At 45.7% G+C, this 17,547-nt stretch overlaps 1 protein-coding gene across 1 annotated transcript in view; it reads left to right on the top strand.

The window, feature by feature from the left end:
- Positions 1-17,547, top strand: part of plxnd1 (plexin D1) — a 69,482-nt gene that overhangs the window by 10,248 nt on the left and 41,687 nt on the right. Inside the window, exons 4-14 of the mRNA XM_078414324.1 lie at positions 735-835; positions 3,215-3,347; positions 6,468-6,648; positions 8,784-8,892; positions 10,462-10,573; positions 11,637-11,744; positions 12,351-12,437; positions 13,248-13,341; positions 13,820-13,983; positions 14,768-14,919; positions 15,284-15,383. Of these exons, the coding sequence (XP_078270450.1) occupies positions 735-835; positions 3,215-3,347; positions 6,468-6,648; positions 8,784-8,892; positions 10,462-10,573; positions 11,637-11,744; positions 12,351-12,437; positions 13,248-13,341; positions 13,820-13,983; positions 14,768-14,919; positions 15,284-15,383 (1,341 nt within the window). The remainder of the gene's footprint in view (positions 1-734; positions 836-3,214; positions 3,348-6,467; positions 6,649-8,783; positions 8,893-10,461; positions 10,574-11,636; positions 11,745-12,350; positions 12,438-13,247; positions 13,342-13,819; positions 13,984-14,767; positions 14,920-15,283; positions 15,384-17,547) is intronic.

A 17,547-nucleotide genomic window follows, 5' to 3' on the forward strand; every position in this document is an offset into this window, starting at 1 on the left:
AAGGAATAGGTGATGATTTTGGTCAATAGCTTTCTTCAGGTTTTGACCCAAAACGTCATCTATTCCTTTTCCCCAAAGACACTGCCAGACTCACTGAGTTATTCCAGCATTTTATGCCTATCTTTGGTTAAATCCAGACCTGGACTGATTTGTTGTAACTCCTTATTCCATTCCATTTAATTAATATTGAATGTTAGCCCTGTCTATCCCTGCATGTCTTGTCATTTCCCTCACTCACTCACTCACTCACTCACTCACTCACTCACTCACTCACTCACTCACTCACTCACTCACTCACTCACTCACTCACTCACTCACTCACTCACTCACTCACTCACTCACTCACTCACTCACTCACTCACTCACTCACTCACTCACTCACTCACTCACTCACTCACTCGTGTCCTGGGATTTGCTTCTGCTCATTGTGGCTGATGTTGACACAGGACCACACAATCCAGCACCAAGTGGACCACCACAAACTCCAGCAGTTACCATCCCCATGCACAACTGGTAAAGGCTTTAGTTTCCTTGTGAGCTCTGTTATTCATTAAACGTTTGGTGATGTGATTTGCTTAGATCTCCCACAAGTTTTGCTGCTGCTCATTGAGTGATGTGTGGTCCAGTGTTCTTGCATTGTCACATTGGTTATTGCCCGGTTGATTAAGTTCACTAGGAGGTCCCCCACTGGTCGTTTCACCACTGAATCCTCAGCTTTGTTTTGCTTTTCACAGATCAGTCGGGTGAGCGTTGCTTCCTGCAACCAGTTCCAGTCCTGCCAGGAGTGTTTAGGAGCACATGATGCCTACTGCGGTTGGTGTACCTTGGAGAGCCGGTACGGAAGAATTTAGGAAAATGGTCATTCTTCTCTTTAAACATGTTCCAAACCTCAATCAGATTACGGCTGGATCTGCAAAAAGCAAAACACTGCGGATGTTGGAAGTCTTAAAATAAAAACAGACAATGCTGGAGCGACATGTGTAGGAAGGAACTGCAGATGGAGGGACAGAGCAGGCCAGGCAGCATCAGTGGGCAGAGGGAGCAACAAAGTATGTTTCAGAACAATGACCTTTGATCAGAACTGAGAAACCAGTTGCAGTAAATGGGGAGGGGACGAGGGAGCAAAGGGAATGTCCGTGACAGGATGACAGCAGGTGAGAGCAGCAAAGGTTTGTTAATTACGGCTCATCTGTCTTGAGGTGGTGTAAACACAGAGAGATAAATAAGGGAAAGAAAAAAAAAACAGCAGTGCGATCTGTGGGATAGAGAATTTTGAAATAAGAGAGGTTGCTGGAAATCCCCAGTCATCTGTGTTGCTGCATGGGATGCTGTTAAGGAGGAAGAGATTAGAGATCTGGCCATGCAAGCTTGTCCAAGCTGCAGAGAAGCATTTGCAGAAATCTTCAGATATTTCTGTCCTGCCTATTCAGGAAATGTAGTCAGACTGAGACTGATAGATGAAGAAGAAGGAAATACTCAGCAAAACACAAACTGCTGGATGAACTTAATGTGTCAAACAGCATCTGTGAAGGGAAATGGTGAGTCGATGTTTTGGGCCATGACTCAATATTGCTCGACGTCTTTATAAAAGTACTATAAAAAAAATAGTTACAAATTTTATGGGTATGTGTCCCTGAGTAAATGCAACCAAAGACGTTCAGGTTTGTAGGTTAATTGGCTGGGCAAATGTTAAAAAATTGTCCCTAGTGGGTGTAGGATAGTGTTAATGTGCGGGGATCGCTGGGCGGCGCGGACCCGGTGGGCTGAAGGGCCTGTTTCTGCGCTGTATCTCTAAATCTAAATCTAAAATCTAAATCTAATGCAGATGAAATCTTCACTTTGTTATTTCCACCAATGCCAAATGTTTGAGTTAACCCATCGCAGTGATTAAGCATCAGCAGCCTTCATTAAAGGAATGTCATAGAATGTGTTCTCTATAGAATAAATGACTAGTAAATGTCACTCAGATTGACACATGGTGACTGCCCAGTGTGTATCACTCACACTGCTGTGCATACACTGAGTGCTCAAAGTTTATGTTCAAGAGTGGAATCATATTGGAGCTGAAACAAAATTGTGAAAGATGATCCGTTGACTGTAGACGTTGCTGAGGTGGAAGGTGAGGACCAGGGACCCTCTGTACTTCCTCTGACCGGGAAGAGAGGAGATAGGGGCAGAGGTGTGTGAAACGGATGAGATACCATTAAGACTCTCCATTTTGATGGAGGGAATGCCACAGTTCATGAAGAAGGAGTATAATTTAGAAGCTGTGGATGTCTCATTCTATGTTGTGCAGTCACAGATACAGTTAGCATCTGTCTCAGTCTATGCCTTGAATAGTGTTTGAGTACCTTGTGTATGGTTTCAGTCTATTTGTGTATAGTGTTGGTCAGCCCATGTCTACCTCAGTCTTGTATCTTGTATCTTGTGGTCATCACTTCCGAAGAGTCCGCCAGGAAGTATCCTATACCCACTGGTGCCTTGAATAGTGTTTGAGTGCATTTCGTGTGGTTTCAGTCCCTACTGGGTCTAGTATTGGTCAGCCCATGCCTGTCTCAGTCTGTGCTGTGTATAGTGTTAGTGCAGACCATGGATGTCTCAGTCTATGCTGCGTATCTTGTTGGTGCAGACTATGGATCTCTCAGTTGTGTATTTGAGCAGCGTGTATTAGTTTTAGTCTGTGCTATGTATAACTTTTGAATGGTTTGTGTTTATCTCAGTCTTTGTGGGTAAGATGTTCGAACAGCCTGCCTATGTCACAGTCAGTGACATTTAGAGCATTGTGGGTAGAAACAAAATGCCGGAATAACTCAGCGGGACAGGCAGCATCGCTGGAGAGAAGGAATGGGTGACGTTTCGGGTCGAGACCCTTCTTCAGACTGATGTCAGGGGAGTGGGCGGTACAAAGATAAAATGTACTTGGAAGCAGTAAGACTGGAGGAGAACTGGGAAGGGAGAGAGGTTGGAGAGAGAGAGGGAAAGCAAGGGCTACTTGAAATTAGAGGTCAATGTTCGTACTGCTGGGGTGCCAGCTTTTTGTGGTCTGTATATGTCTCAATCTGTGCTGTGTATGATATTCACCCGATACCCCATTGTGCTTAGTCTCAGTTTCTGCTAAAAAGTCCTCGGTACAACCTGTGCATGCCTCAGACGATGTTGTGCAGAGTCTTTGAGCTGCCTATGTATAACCCACACTATGACTTTTCTTTCCCAGCTGCGCTGTACAACAGGATTGTGCTAATTCCACTGAGCCCTCATTCTGGATCGACCTCAACTCTGGAATACCAAAATGTCCAACCATGGACATTACTCCGTCGGAAATCGACAATAGCCTTGCCGCCACAAAGGTTCTGTATATCTCTCTTGGTTTCTCTCCTGATAACATTGACTGAATGCTTGGTGTTTTCTGAGTTTTGAATGGATTTTAAACATATATTTATATCAGACCCTGTGGGCACCAACAACTGTCCAGAGGCAGTGAATATGATGGATGGTGCAAGAGGGCTGGGGTCACAAAGGATATTGCTAACAGAAGGTAGTATTGAGCGTGAGACATTGTAAACCTGATGACTCTAGAGAATGGTTTGGATGAACTAAGGCTATCATTGACTGCAGCAGAAACAATATAGACTGTAGTCAGGATGGCAATAATAACCTGTGTCTTTGTTATTATACTGAGAGGCTGCTTTTCATCTCAGGTCTATCAGTCTTTTTCGTCTGGAAGCTGCAAGGCTGCATTTATATCTGAGTTATAGATTCGTACACCATGGAAACAGGCCCTTCAGCCCAACTCATCCATGCTGACTAAGATGCCCTGTCTAAGCTAGTCCCATTTGCCTGCATTTGGCCCATATCCCTCCAAATCGTTCCTATCCATGTGCCTGTCCAAATGTTGTTATTGTACCTGAATAAATAGGAATTAGAGAAAGAAATATGCCAGAAGATTGCAGCCAACTCCAACGAGTTGTAATAGAAGGGAAATGTAACTTTCCCAATATAGACTGAGGCAACCATGGTTACCCATCAACCTCTGTGTGAAAAAGTTGCCTCCCAGGTTCCTATTATATCTTTCCCCTCACCTTAAACCTATGCCCTCTCGTTCTTGATTCCCCTAGGTCAAGGTTTGCCATCTACCTTCTATGGTGCTCTGTCTATTGCCTGAAGAAATGTTCCTGAACATATTTGACAAATTCCTCCCTGTAAAACCCTTAGTACCATGGCTGCCTCAGTCTATATTGGGAAAGTTACATTTCCCTTCCATTACAACTTGTAGTTGGCTGCAATCTTCCGGCATATTTCTTCCTCTAATTCCTATTGACTATTTGGGGCCGACAGTACACTCCCAACAAGGTGCTCACCCACATAGCCTCACTGAACGAACCATTAGTAATGTGATCACAGACCACTGCTATGTTGTTCTCCTTTAACATTTAAACTGCCAGTACTGTCTCACCCTTAGCCAGTAATCTGTAATGGCTATAGCTAACTCGTTGATTTCATAAACTTTACCACTAACACCCTGCCATCAGATTCACTTTGACTATCTCCGGCACCTCTCTTCCCTTTCTCGATCTCTTTGTCTCCATCATTGGGGTCAGCTATCGACTGACGATAGACACAAAATGCTGAAATAACTCAGCAGGTCAGATAGCATCTCTGGAGAAAAATAATACGTGACGTTTCGGGTCAGAACCCTTCTTCAGACTTTCTATTGACTGACGTCTATTATAAACCACTGACTCCCACTGTTATCTGGATTACGCCTCCTCCCACCCTGTCTTTGGCAAGGATGCTATCCCATACACAGAATTTCACTGTCACCGCCGTATCTGCTCCCAAGATGAGGCTTTCCATTCTCGGACATCCAAGATGTCCTCTTTCGTTAGTAAACGTGGTTTCCCTCCTGCAGGTTTCCCTCATGCTGTGGTCGATGGAGCCCTCACCTACTGTCTCCTCTGTCCCGCAGTTCTGCTCTTGCTTTCCTTCCCCCGGATAGAACAAGGATAGAGTTCCCCCGGTCCTTACCTTTGACCCCACTAGCCTCCGCATCCAGCACATCATTCTCTGCCACCTTCAACATGATCCCATCACCAGTCACATCTTCCCATCCCCACCCATTTCTGCTTTCTGAAGTGACCACTTCTTCTGCAAATTCTTGGTGCACTCACCCCTTCCCACCCAACCCAGATACTTTCCCCTGCAACCACAGGAGATGTAACATTTGTCTCTACACCTCCTCCTCACAACTACCCAGGGATCCTAGAGCACTTCCAACTAGGTTCACATGCACCTCTTCCAACCACATCTACTGCTCCCGATGTGGCCTCCTTTGCATCAGTGGGACCAAGCGTAGATTAGGTGACCATTGTGATTGGTTCGCCAAGGCCTGCTGGGTATCCCAGTTGCGAACCTTTTTAGCTGACCTTCCCATTCCCATTTCACCTTTCTGTCCTTGGCTTCCGTCAATTGCCAGAGTAGGAGTTTAGAGATACAGCATAGAAACAGGACCTTTGGCCCACAGATTCACACTAGCTCTCTGTTATCCCACTTTCTCATCCACTCCCTCCATGTTAGAGGCAATTTGCAGTGGGCAATTACCCAACAAATCTGCATGTGTTTGGGATGTGAAAGGAAACCCATGCGGTCGCAGGGGAAGCATGCAAGCTCTACAGACGGCACCCAAATTTAGAAACTACCCATCTACACCCCCCCAGCTTTCCTTCCTCCTCCTCTTCCCTGGGCCCCACCCAGATGCACACACCATTCTCTCACTATACTGCCCCCCTTTTCCTTCACCTGGCCTCCTTCTGCTTATATCGCTTACTCTGGCTTCACAGTTTACTCCTCTTCTCTCTTAACAGCCTTAATCTTATTTTCATCTCTGGTCCACTTATCTGTTTAAAAAAAACCCTCCTTGGCACAAGCCCCCTACTACAATTAGTCTGGTGAAGGGTCCCGACCCAAAACCTCACCTCTCCATGCCTTCCAGAAGTACTGCTTGACCCGCTCTGTCTTTTGCAGTCATTGACTTCTGTATTGACTTACAACCTCCCACCTGCCGGAATACAGCTTTGGGTCCCATCTTCTTGGTAATCTAGTGCTCCTCTTCCAGCAACATAGTGCTTTCTGATCTCTCTATGGTCTTTCGTTCTATCTCTGCATTCTCTTCTGGGACTAGAACCCTGCAAGGAATGTAGATCTTTTATTTCTGCTGTCCATGATTGTTGAATATGTTGAATTCTCTCCTGAAAAGTTAGCCTCTTATCTTCTCACTTTTGTAATTTAGTCCTGAAAACCTTCTGCTTTTACCAAGCATTTGGTCGGCAGTCCTCTTACCACAGTCTGTGGTCAATATTAATTTTGTGTGCTAAGTCTCCTGTGAAGATCTATGTCAAAAGATATGTAGTTTATACAAGTTGTCTCTGCCTATTCCACTTTTGCTGAAAGCGGTCTTCCTTTTGTTGTAGAACATTAAAATCATCATCAATGGACATGTCCCACAGTTAATGGGCAGGGATGTTCGCTGTATTTATGTTAATGTGGAGAAGACCTCAGCCACCATCTCTGAAACTATGTCAGGCTCGTCACAGTTGGTGCACTGTCCTTTCCTACAGAAGTACAAGTACCCAGCGTTCTTGTCGGATAAAGGTATGCAGAGTCTATGTAGAAGCTTGACTTCTTGCTGATTGATCGACCAGGCGTAGACTCGGCAACCATTTTGTTGAACACTTGCGCTTGGCCCGCCAAGGCCTACTGGATCTCCTGGTTGCTAACCATTTTAACTTTCATTCCCATTCCCATACTGATCTGGGCCTCCATTGCCAGAGTGAGGCCACACGCAAACTGGAGGAACAGCACCCCATATTCCGCTTGGGTTACTTACAACCCAATGGTATGAACACTGAATCCTCCAATTTTAGATAACCTTTAACTGACCCTCTCCAACAACCCACTTTCTCACTCCCACCCCCCCTCTCTTCCCCCTCCCATGTGCCCACAGATTCTCACCCCTGTTTTACTCCCCCGGGCTTCACAATCCGCAACTCTTCAATCCTGTCTCACACCGTTTGATCTTTGACCTTTGTTCCAACCATCTGCCTATCAAAAAACTCCTCTCACCTGTGTCGGTCGATTACCTGCCCTGTTTGTGCTGCCTCTCCCCTCTTCCAGCTTTCTTCTCCCCCCAACATTCCAGTCTGAAGAAGGCTCCTGACCATAACATCACCTCTCCATGTTCTCCAACGATTCTGCCTCACCTGCTGAGTTACTCCAGCACTTTGTGTCCTCGTGTGTATTTAACCAGTCTCTGCAGTTTCTTGTTTCTGCATGTTTTGTAAAGGTTATTCATCACTGCTTTGCTTTTGTACTCTGTTCCTTCATTAAAGTCGAGCGAGCGTTTACTAAAGCATATGAGATCTTGAGGTCAGTATCACAAGTGCTTTTTCAACCAGTTTCACAACCTGCTCTGCACCTTCCAATTAATTGTGCACATGAACTCCAGATATCCCTATCCTTTGACCATTGTAAGACTATGCCCTCTTGTTTATATTGTCTGTTCACAACCTAAATGGAACACTTCACATTTCTCAGCATTGTTTCACCTGGTGTGTGCTTACTCATCCCCCCAGCCTTTCTCTTTGAAGTGTATGATTGTTCTCCTCACTGTTCACTCTACCTTCGAGTTTTGTGTTCCTTTACAGCTAGGTTCAGGTCATTAACATATTAGGCAAACCAGTCCCCTCAGCAAACTTCACTGTACTTTTCCCAAAAAGCTGCCACAGCTCGTTTATTCCACATCCTTTACATATGATGACACAGATATATGTGACTTTCATCAAACATCCTTGGGAACCCATATTTTATGACATCATCCACATTTCTCTTTCCAAACTCTTGTGCTGCCTCATCTAAAACTTCAGCAAAAACACAGCTGCTATTGAGAGTCGCTTTACCTTTAACACATTCATCCCAGCTTTCTCAAATTCATTCACTGCAAGTTCTATTCCTGATAATTATTCTGTAACATTTCCCACTGCCGAGGTTAAACTCACAGCTCTGTAGTTACACAAAACTGTAGATGCAGGAATCTTAGATAGACACAAAATGCTGGAGTAACTCAGCGGGACAGGCAGCATGTCTGGAGAGAAGGAATGACCTTTCTTCAGACTGATAACAGGGGAGAGGGAGATACATAGATAAGGAAGTGTAAGGTGTGAAAACAGGACAAAGGGAATGGAAATCAAGGAAAGTTTGTGATAGATAATTGTTAACTGGGAGAAGGTAACAACAAATATAGTTGGAGACAGTAAAATATTGTTGGAGACAGTAAGACTGGTCGGAGAAATGGGAAGGGAGAAGGATGGAGAGAGGGGGAAAGGAAGGGTTACTTGAAGTTAGGGAAGCCAATGTTCATACTGCTGGACTGTAAGCTACCCAAGCAAAACATGAGTTGCTTTTCCTCCAATTTGCGCTGGGGCTGACAATGGAGAAGGCCCAGGACAGAAAGGTCAGTGTGGGAATGGGAGGGGGAGTTAAAGTGCAGGAATCTTGATGAAAACCCTCCATTTCAGTGCTCCACTCTGAAATCTCCTCAAAGTATGCCTACTTTGAGGAAGTTCTCCCCCTCTGAGTCTGAAGAAGGATCCCAACCCGAAATGTCGTCTGCCTGACCCGTTGAGTTCCTCCAGGCACTGTGTATTTTAGCTCTGTGTTCTTCTGTTTATGATCACACCCTGGTGTAACATTGACACGGCCTTGATTAATACTGTTTATTTAATATTTAGATCATGTCATTGTAACAGTGGCAATCGAGGTGGGCAATCGATTGATCGTGTCTGGGAATTTAACCATCTATGATTGTGAGAGAACAGGAAAGGTTCATGCAAAGACAGCGTGAGTTACCCATTGTTACCATTCTTGCTTATACTCATGTTCTATATCTATATCGATTCTCAGACAGAAGCACGGCCAATCACTGACCCTGGGGAAACTGAATATCCTTTATCACTAAACCCAAGAGAAGGAAATCACTGACCCCAGAGAGAACATGGAGCACAGAACAGCACCGCACAGGAAAGGGCCCTTCGACTCCTGACATCTGCACTGACCGTGATGCCAAATTAAATTAATCCCATCTGCCTGGACATGATCCATATCCCTCCATTTCCTCCAGTCTAAATACGTCTTAAACATTGCGATGGTATCTGCTTCTACCCATTCCTGTAGCAACACATTCCATCCTCTGTGTAAAAAACAAATTGTAAATTTCCTTTAACCATCCACCCTCCCACTTTACAGATATTCTTCAGCATTTCCATCCTGGGAAAAAGTCACAGACCTTCTACCCTATCTATGCCTCTCATAATTTTATAAACTTCTATCAAGTCGCCCCTTACCTCCAATATTCCAGAAAAAAGAAACCAACTTTGTTCAGCCTCTCATATAGCTAAACACTCTTCGATCCAAGCAACACCCTAGTAAACCTCTTTTGCACCTTTGCCAAAGCCTCCTATAATGTGGCAATCAGAGCTGCACATAATGTTCCAAAAACAGCTCAACATGGCTTACCAACTGTTATTATCAGTGCCCTGACCAATGAAGGCAGGCATTCTGTACTCATTTTTACCACCTTATCTACTTGTGCCACTTTCAGGGAGCTGTGGACTTTCAGCCCGACCCCTCTGTGCATCCCTGCTTCCAAGGGTCCCGCCTTACTGTGTACTTCTCTCCTACCAAAGTGTAGTATCGCACACTTCAGCCCACCGAGCCCATGCCAACCAGCGATCACCCGTACACTAGTTTTATCCTACACACGAGGGACAACTTACAGAGGCCAACTAACCTACAAACTTGTACATCTTTGGAATGTGGAAGGCAGCTGGAGCAGCCAGAGAAAGCCCACGCGGTCATAGGGAGAACGTGCAAACTCCATACAGACAGTACCCTTCGTCATCCTGGGATCTGTCTTTATGGAGTTTCTATATTCTCCCTGTGACAGCGTGGGTTTTCTCCAGGTGCTCCGGTTTCCTCCCACACTCCAAAGGGGTACAAGTTTGGATGTTAATAAGCTTCAGTAAAATTGTAAATTGTTCCCAGTGTGCATAGGATAGTGCTAGTGTACGGGTTGATTGCTGGTTGGTGCAGACTTGGTGGAGCGAAAGGCCTGTTCCGTGCTGCATCCCTAAAGTCATAGTATATGCGTATGTTTGTCAGGCAGGGGAGGTCTAGCAGTGATGGAGCTGTATCACCATGACATGTTGTAATGGAGGGGCAAAATGCAGTGGGATTGTGTAAGAATATGGTGTGACATTCCCACACTTAGGACATCATTGGTTCTAGTTAATTCCACTTGATTATTAGGTTAATGTGTCTGTTTTACATTTCCAATGAGATTGCAGCTGGGGTTAGGCGTCTGTTATTTCTGTGCCTTGTCATTGTGTTACTGTTCTTTGGATTTTGCAGATGCAGAAGTTGCTTACAGACTCGTTGGACCTGCTTCTGGTGCGTACCCAAGCACAAGTGTGTCTCACAGAAAGCAGAGTGCAAGAGCAGTATAACAGGTGCAGTACCTGAGGTAAGGTAGTGTCCGCACTTGTGAAGAGGAATGCTTCCTAAAAATCAGAGAACATGGAACAATACATCTGAGGAACAGGCCCTTCAGCCCACAATGCCCATGCTGAACATGATGCCATTTTGAAATAATCTCTGCCTGCATGTGATCCATATCCTTCCATTCCCTGTATACCCACGTGCCAATCAAAGAGTCTCCTTAATGCCACAATCAAATCTGTATCCACCCTGGCAGTGTTTTCTAGGCATTCAGTGCATTCTCTGTGTAAAAAATGCTTGCTCTGCACATTTCCTTTAATTTTTTCCCCCTCTAATCTTAAAATTCTGCCCTCCAGTGTTTGACATTTCCATCTTGGGAAAAAGGTCTTCTCGATCAATGCCTCTTAAAATTTCATTTACCCTGTACCTCTGTCAGGTCTCCCCACAATCTCTTGACACTCCAGAGAAAACAATCCAATTTTGCCAGCCTCTTGGTCTAGTTACTACCCAGAGGTCTAGGCAGCATCTCTTCTGCACCCTCTCCATATCCTTCCTGCAATGGGACAACTACAACCTCAAACAAATGCAGGCGAACCAAAGTCCTATAATACAGTAGCATGACTTTGTGACCCTTATGCTCAATGCCCTGAACAATGAAGGCAAACATATTATACAGTAGAAACAAAGAACTGCAGATGCTGGTTAATACACAAAAAGACCCAAAGTACTGGAGTAACACCTTGCACTTTCTCTCGGGGAGCTGTAATACTCATTGTTTGTGCATATTTAAGGTCAAACATTAAATTTTTACTCTCCAAAAAAAAATCAAATAATCAGGTAAATGGCAGAAGATAAATGAATGGGGAGCAGATTTGGGACTGAATGGCCTTTGTCAGCTTCCACTTCTTGGTGACAGTGTCTTCAATCTTATTTATCTGTGGTCAATGAATAATGAAGCAGGAGGTTTGCACGATTACCAGTCCAACCTCCCCTCTCACGGGGCTGAGGACTGGGAATGTGTGCTGAAGAGGTGCTCTTGGATAGGTTTCTGAGTGCTTGCTTTAATTCTCTGCTTCTTTCTGTTGCAGACTTTCACACAGTGTCCCCAAATGATGCCAAATGAAAAGGTCCTGCCAGTTTCCACTGGGAGTACCCGAAGCTTCCCGGTCTCCATAAATAACAGTGCACCGCTCCAGGTAACCACTGCAGACTTTTCCTTGATTAGATAACCAGCATACAATGGCCAGAATAAAGGTGTTACTGGGCATGAAGCCTGAAGAACATTTGACAATGGGCAACTTGTCAGGTGATCTTGGAGCGTAGCCAGTAACAGATGTCAATGAGTTCACGCTGCTTGTTATAACCTTACCTGCCCCAACCCCAAACGACAGGATCGTGAGCCGTAGCAGAGCAACAGGAGCAGGGGGACACCATCACATGCACATTCCTCTCCACATCACTATATCAGCACACATAGTGGGGGTGGTAGAAGAGAGTCCGAGCTCAGGGAACTGACTGGTGAGGAGGGGATTAAGATTGATCTGAAGGTCCATACCAAGGCTGGTGTAGATAGGGTTCAGAGAAGATAGGTGGGGGTGGAGACAGGTGAGTGAAGCAGCTGGTCAGACCAGAAGGGTTGGATCTGAGGGCCTTAGAGTGCTGATGGTGCAGGTAAAGAGACGAGGGACTAAGGGTTAAGACTGTGGCATTAGCGGGATGGAGCAGAATGAGGCAAGGGCAGGGTGTGGGGCTGACCTGGGTGAGAGTAGATGCCATTCTTTGAGTATTCTTCTCTACTCTAGGGCTGTAAACTGCAGTGTGACTTTGGACACCGGGTATACGAGGCGCAGTGGCTCAAAAGTTACCAGGTGTTGTGTGAGGATGTCAGGGTGAGTACAGTGCTGTACCTTTACTATTCTTCCACAGGGCCTTGACCACAAACAATTGGCATTAAATAGTTGCATGGCAAAGGAGATCTATCAACCCTTAGCAGCACACTGGACTCAGCAGCCTCCTTGATCTAACATTATAACATCAGTTACCAACCTCATCGGCCTCTCAAACACCCCTGTCAGATGTGACCCTGTTGGTGGGATCTCCCCTTTAAGAATATCCCAGGGATCCGAGCACCACACTAAGTCTGGGTTTCCCGCTAAATTTCGTGGGTCTCCCGCGTGTGGAATGAGCCATGAGAAAAGTACACTGACTGAAACCGTCAGCCCTCGGGTGAACGCAAATGGCCCATGGTACTAATTGAAAAGGGGTAGATGACTTACCCAGGCACCTCGCCCAATAGTTATCCCTTAACTAGTATTTCCAAAAATAATTTATCTCGTCCCTATTGGCTTATATATGTTGGAGCTTGCAGCGTGCATGGGAATTTGCATGTGGGAGCTTGTGTGCAGGGGCTTGCCATGCATGGGAGCTTGTGTATGGGAACTTGTGATGCATGGGTGGTTGTGCACTAGAACTTTCACTGGGAGCTTGCGATGGAAGCTGGTGGTTGGAGGCTTACAGTGCGTGGGAACATATGGTGCACGGGGAATTGTGCATCGGTGATGGTCCATAGGTGGTTGTGCATTGATGGGAAAGGTTTGGTACAATTGCACCTATCTGGCTTTCACCTGTACACCTTTACCCCTCTCTGATCCATGCTGCCTCCTGGAGTCCCTGCAGCTCATCATTTCCTTTGTTCACAGTTGTTTACAACCAACTCAAGCCACCACTTTCCCATCAGTCTGAAGCTGAAGGAAGACCCAGAGAAGCTGATTGACAATCCCAGCGCCATTTCAGGTTTGGTAAACTGTGTGTTAATGCACCTTGGCATGTACTACAGGTTGCCCGGTCTTGTCTCGATAGACTGATTCTCCCTACATTATTTTGAATGGAATTACATGCTGCAGATCTTCTGCAGGAGTGGAAAGATCTCCATTGGTGAGCCCTATTGGAGCAGAGAGTTTACTGTACGAGATCCCTGAAGGAGTGGAGATCCCCTTGGGTGATCCTGCAAGGAGTGGAGAGATTTCTTCAAATGATCCTTGCAGGAGTTTGCATTGGGAATTAAGACACCTGACACAATTAGGATATGAAATCTGGAAAAGGAGCTGGATTTCTTGAAATGACATTAGATGCTAAAAATAGGATGAATATGGTTTGTTAGTGGTGGCTGGAAATCACCAAACTTTGGTTATTCAACTGCTAGCAAAGCTCATTTAGTCTGGGCACAAAACGAGGGAATGAGACTTGTGACTGGGTCATTCTGTCTCTGCAGTGGAGGTGTATAACTGTGAGAGTGGGAATTCAGACTGCTCGGAGTGCTGGGGGCGACAGGACCGCGGCCATCAGTGTGTCTGGTGTGGGACCACCCAGAGCTGCAAGCTACAAAGTGAATGCAGGCAGATCGCAGATGTTTGTCCCGCTCCTGAGATTCACAGGGTGAGTATGCCTTCTCTACCCCATGCCTTTCACACTTCCTCAGCCTCGCCTTGCACCAACCATCTCCTCTCTGCCTGTGCTCCCCACCCCAGGGAGGCAATTCTCCATATCACAGCCTATTCTGTTCATGTTCCAGGTGTACCTCAGACGTGTGAGGGTATTGTGGGGTTGGTGAGTGGGCTAGGGTGTGGGGTTGGTGCGTGGGTGAGGGTGTGGGGTTGGTGAGTGGTTGAGGGTGTTATGGGGTCAGTGTGTGGGTGTGTGTGTTGGGTTAGTGAGTGGGTGGGTGTGTTGGGTCAGTGTGGGGGTGTGTGTTGGGTCAGTGTGTGGGTAGGTGTGTGTGTTGGGTTAGTGAGTGAGTGGGTGTGTGTGTTGGGTTAGTGAGTGAGTGTATGTGTTGGGTCAGTGTGTGGGTGTGTGTGTTGGGTTAGTGAGTGGGTGTGTTGGGTTAGTGAGTGGGTGTGTGTTGGGTTAGTGAGTGAGTGGGATAGGGTGCGGGGTTGGTGAGTGGGTGAGGGTGTTATGGGGTCAGTGTGTGTGTTGGGTTAGTGAGTGGGTGTGTGTGTTGGGTTGGTGAGTGAGTGTGTGTGTTGGGTTGGTGTACCTGTGAGGGTCCCGCAGTAGCTCTCATGTTTTTGATTATGTTGTGGGGTGACAGAATCTGGGTGACTGCAGAATTTTGACCACTTGTGCGTATTGCGTATATCGAGCATAGCATAGCGTATATCGAGTATTGCGCTGAGGACTATGTCAGCAGGGTGATGGAAGGCTCTATTTCTTTCAGATAGAACCTCTGACTGGCCCTGTGCATGGTGGCACGCGCCTCACTATTAGAGGCCGTAACCTGGGCCGCAGGTTCAGTGACATCGCTGATGGTGTTCGCATTGGTGGTATTTCATGTACCCCTGTACAGGAAGATTACGTTGTCTCATCACAGTATGTTGTTTCACCATTTCCTTTTCTCCATTCTGTGCATGATAATATGTGATAATGGTAACTACTTAACCCCTCCCTTAATGCATTGAGCAATCACAGGCTCCTTGCACACTTGCCAGTGAGTGCCGCTTCAGTGAGAACGGTGATTTTCTATGTGTGAACGTGGTCCATGCGTGTTATGGTGGTTTGTGCGTGGGTGGCACAATCTGTTTCTTTATGTGTGCAATCTTCATCATTTTGAACTGAGTCTGTGTATGCACAAGATTGGCTGGGGTTGGGGAAGGAATATGCAGTTGGGAAGAGGAGCAGATGGAGATAAAGAGAAGCTGAGTAGAGCGATACTGAATGTTTGTTTGTCTTTCAGGATTGTGTGCATAACTGACAGGGCCAACAGTGAGCTCACCAATGCGGTAAGCGTTAGGGTCCAGGAGAAAAAAAGTTCCAACCAAAGATTCTCTTTCCTGGTAAGTCTCAATTTCAATAAGATCGTCAAAACGTGGTAAGGAAACAGACAGCGTAGAATCATTGAGTCACAGCATGGATCAGGCCCTTTGGGTGGGGAATGGAGTGATATGTACCATGTGCAGGCAGGTGGGACTGGGTAAATTGGCATCATGATCACTACAGACTTTGAGGGCCAAGGGGCCTCTGCTCAACTGTTCTATATGCTCTATGTTAATACTCTTAGTGCTGTTTAACTAATGTTTTGTTCAGCTGCAACATGACATTCCTTGGCCCGTGTCTTGTCTGCAAGGTAAGCACACCTAATACATTTCACTATCCTGTCCACCTGGTCGCCCCTTTCAAGAAGCTGCGGACTTGATCCCCACTGTCTCTCTGTCCAGCAATGCTCCAGATGTCCGTGCCATATACTCTATGTCCTACCAGATTTTGACTTCCCAAAGTGCAATACCTGACAGTTATCTTGGATTGAATTGCATCTGCCACCGTGCCACCCTACTTCTCCTCTGATCTATGTGCTGCTTTGCCTTGAGACAGCTTTCTTTGCTATCTATAGCACCCCCAACCGTTGTGTTATCTGCTAGCTGACAAATCAGACTGCTACATCCTCAGCAAAGTGATTTATATATAATACAAACAACAATGGTTTCAGCACTAACCCCCGCAGCACACCACTTGTTACATACAGTATATCCAAGTCTGGAAAAACACCTATCCACCACTATATGGCCTCCTATCACCCGACCAGTTTTAGATGCAATTTGCCAGATTGCTTCAGATCTCTTTGCCCCAACATTCTGGATCGGCCTATAATGGGATAACGATAAAATTGTACGTTACGGTCCCCTGTTCAAAACCCATCAACTGTGGCATTTAAATTCAGATAAGTAATCATATCAGCCTAAGTAATTAGGGCAGCACAGTGGCGCAGCGGTAGAGTTGCTGCCTTACAGCACCAGAGATTCGGGTTCAATCCTGACTGCGGGTGCTATCTGTACGGACTTTGTACGTTCCCCTGTGACCACCTAGGTCTTCTCCGGGTACTCCGGTTTCCTCCAACACTCCAAAGACATACATTTTAATTGGCTTCGGTAAAAATTGTAACTTGTCCGTAGTGTGTTGGACAGTATTAGTTTACAAGGTGATCGCTGGTCGGCACGGACTCAGTGGGCCGAACGGCCTGGTTCCGCCTGTATCGCTAAACTAAACTAAATTCAACTAAACTAAACTAATCGGGATTTATTTTGGATAGGCTTGGTGGGATAGTGAAATAGAACACAGATACTGGCCCTTCAGCCCACTGCGTCCATGCCAACCATTAACCATGTGCTTCTTGATCTCAAACTGCCCAGCATATTCTCCACACTGATCTCCCAATCCTCCATATCGTTCCCATTTCTAGGGACATTCACGGTACATTATCAGTATATGAATCTGAAATATATTATGGATACATGTGTGAAGTGATGATATGTATAAATAACATATAACAACGGGGTAAGTGTTGGCTTGATTGAGTGATCTGAGATAAACGTAGAGTGGGGTGAGTCTACAGTAGTGTATGTTCATGTATTGTACATTGCATGCATGTTGATAACTAGAAGCTGCAATGTGCATTGGTGCATAAGGTCATAGGGTCATAAGAAATAGGAGTAGATTTAGGCCATTCGGCCCATCAAGTCCCCTCCGCCATTCAATCATGGCTGATCTATCTCTTTCTCCTAACCCCATTCTGCTGCCCTCACCCCATGACCTCTGACACCTGTACTAATCAAGAATCTATCTATCCCTGCCTTAAAAATATCCACGGACGGCCTCCACAGCCTTATGTGGCAAATAATTCCACAGATTCACCACCCTCTGATTAAATAAATTTCCCCTCATCTCCTTCCTAAAAGAACGTCCTTTAATTATGAGGCTATGTTCTCTAGTCCTAGACTCTCCCATTAGTGGAAACATCCTCTCCACATCCACTCTATTCAAGTATTTCACTATTCTGTATGTTTTAATGAGGTTTCCCCCCTCATTCTTCTAAACTCCAGCGGGTACAGGCCCAGTGCGGAAAAAAGCTCATCAAAGGTTAACCTACTAATTCCTGGAATGCATAGTTTTAATACATATTGAGGGTGTGTGCATGTTATGCACATAAGGCTGTGCACATTTGCA

Source organism: Rhinoraja longicauda, chromosome 17 (genome assembly GCF_053455715.1).
Source record: "Rhinoraja longicauda isolate Sanriku21f chromosome 17, sRhiLon1.1, whole genome shotgun sequence".
NCBI lineage: Eukaryota > Metazoa > Chordata > Chondrichthyes > Rajiformes > Arhynchobatidae > Rhinoraja > Rhinoraja longicauda.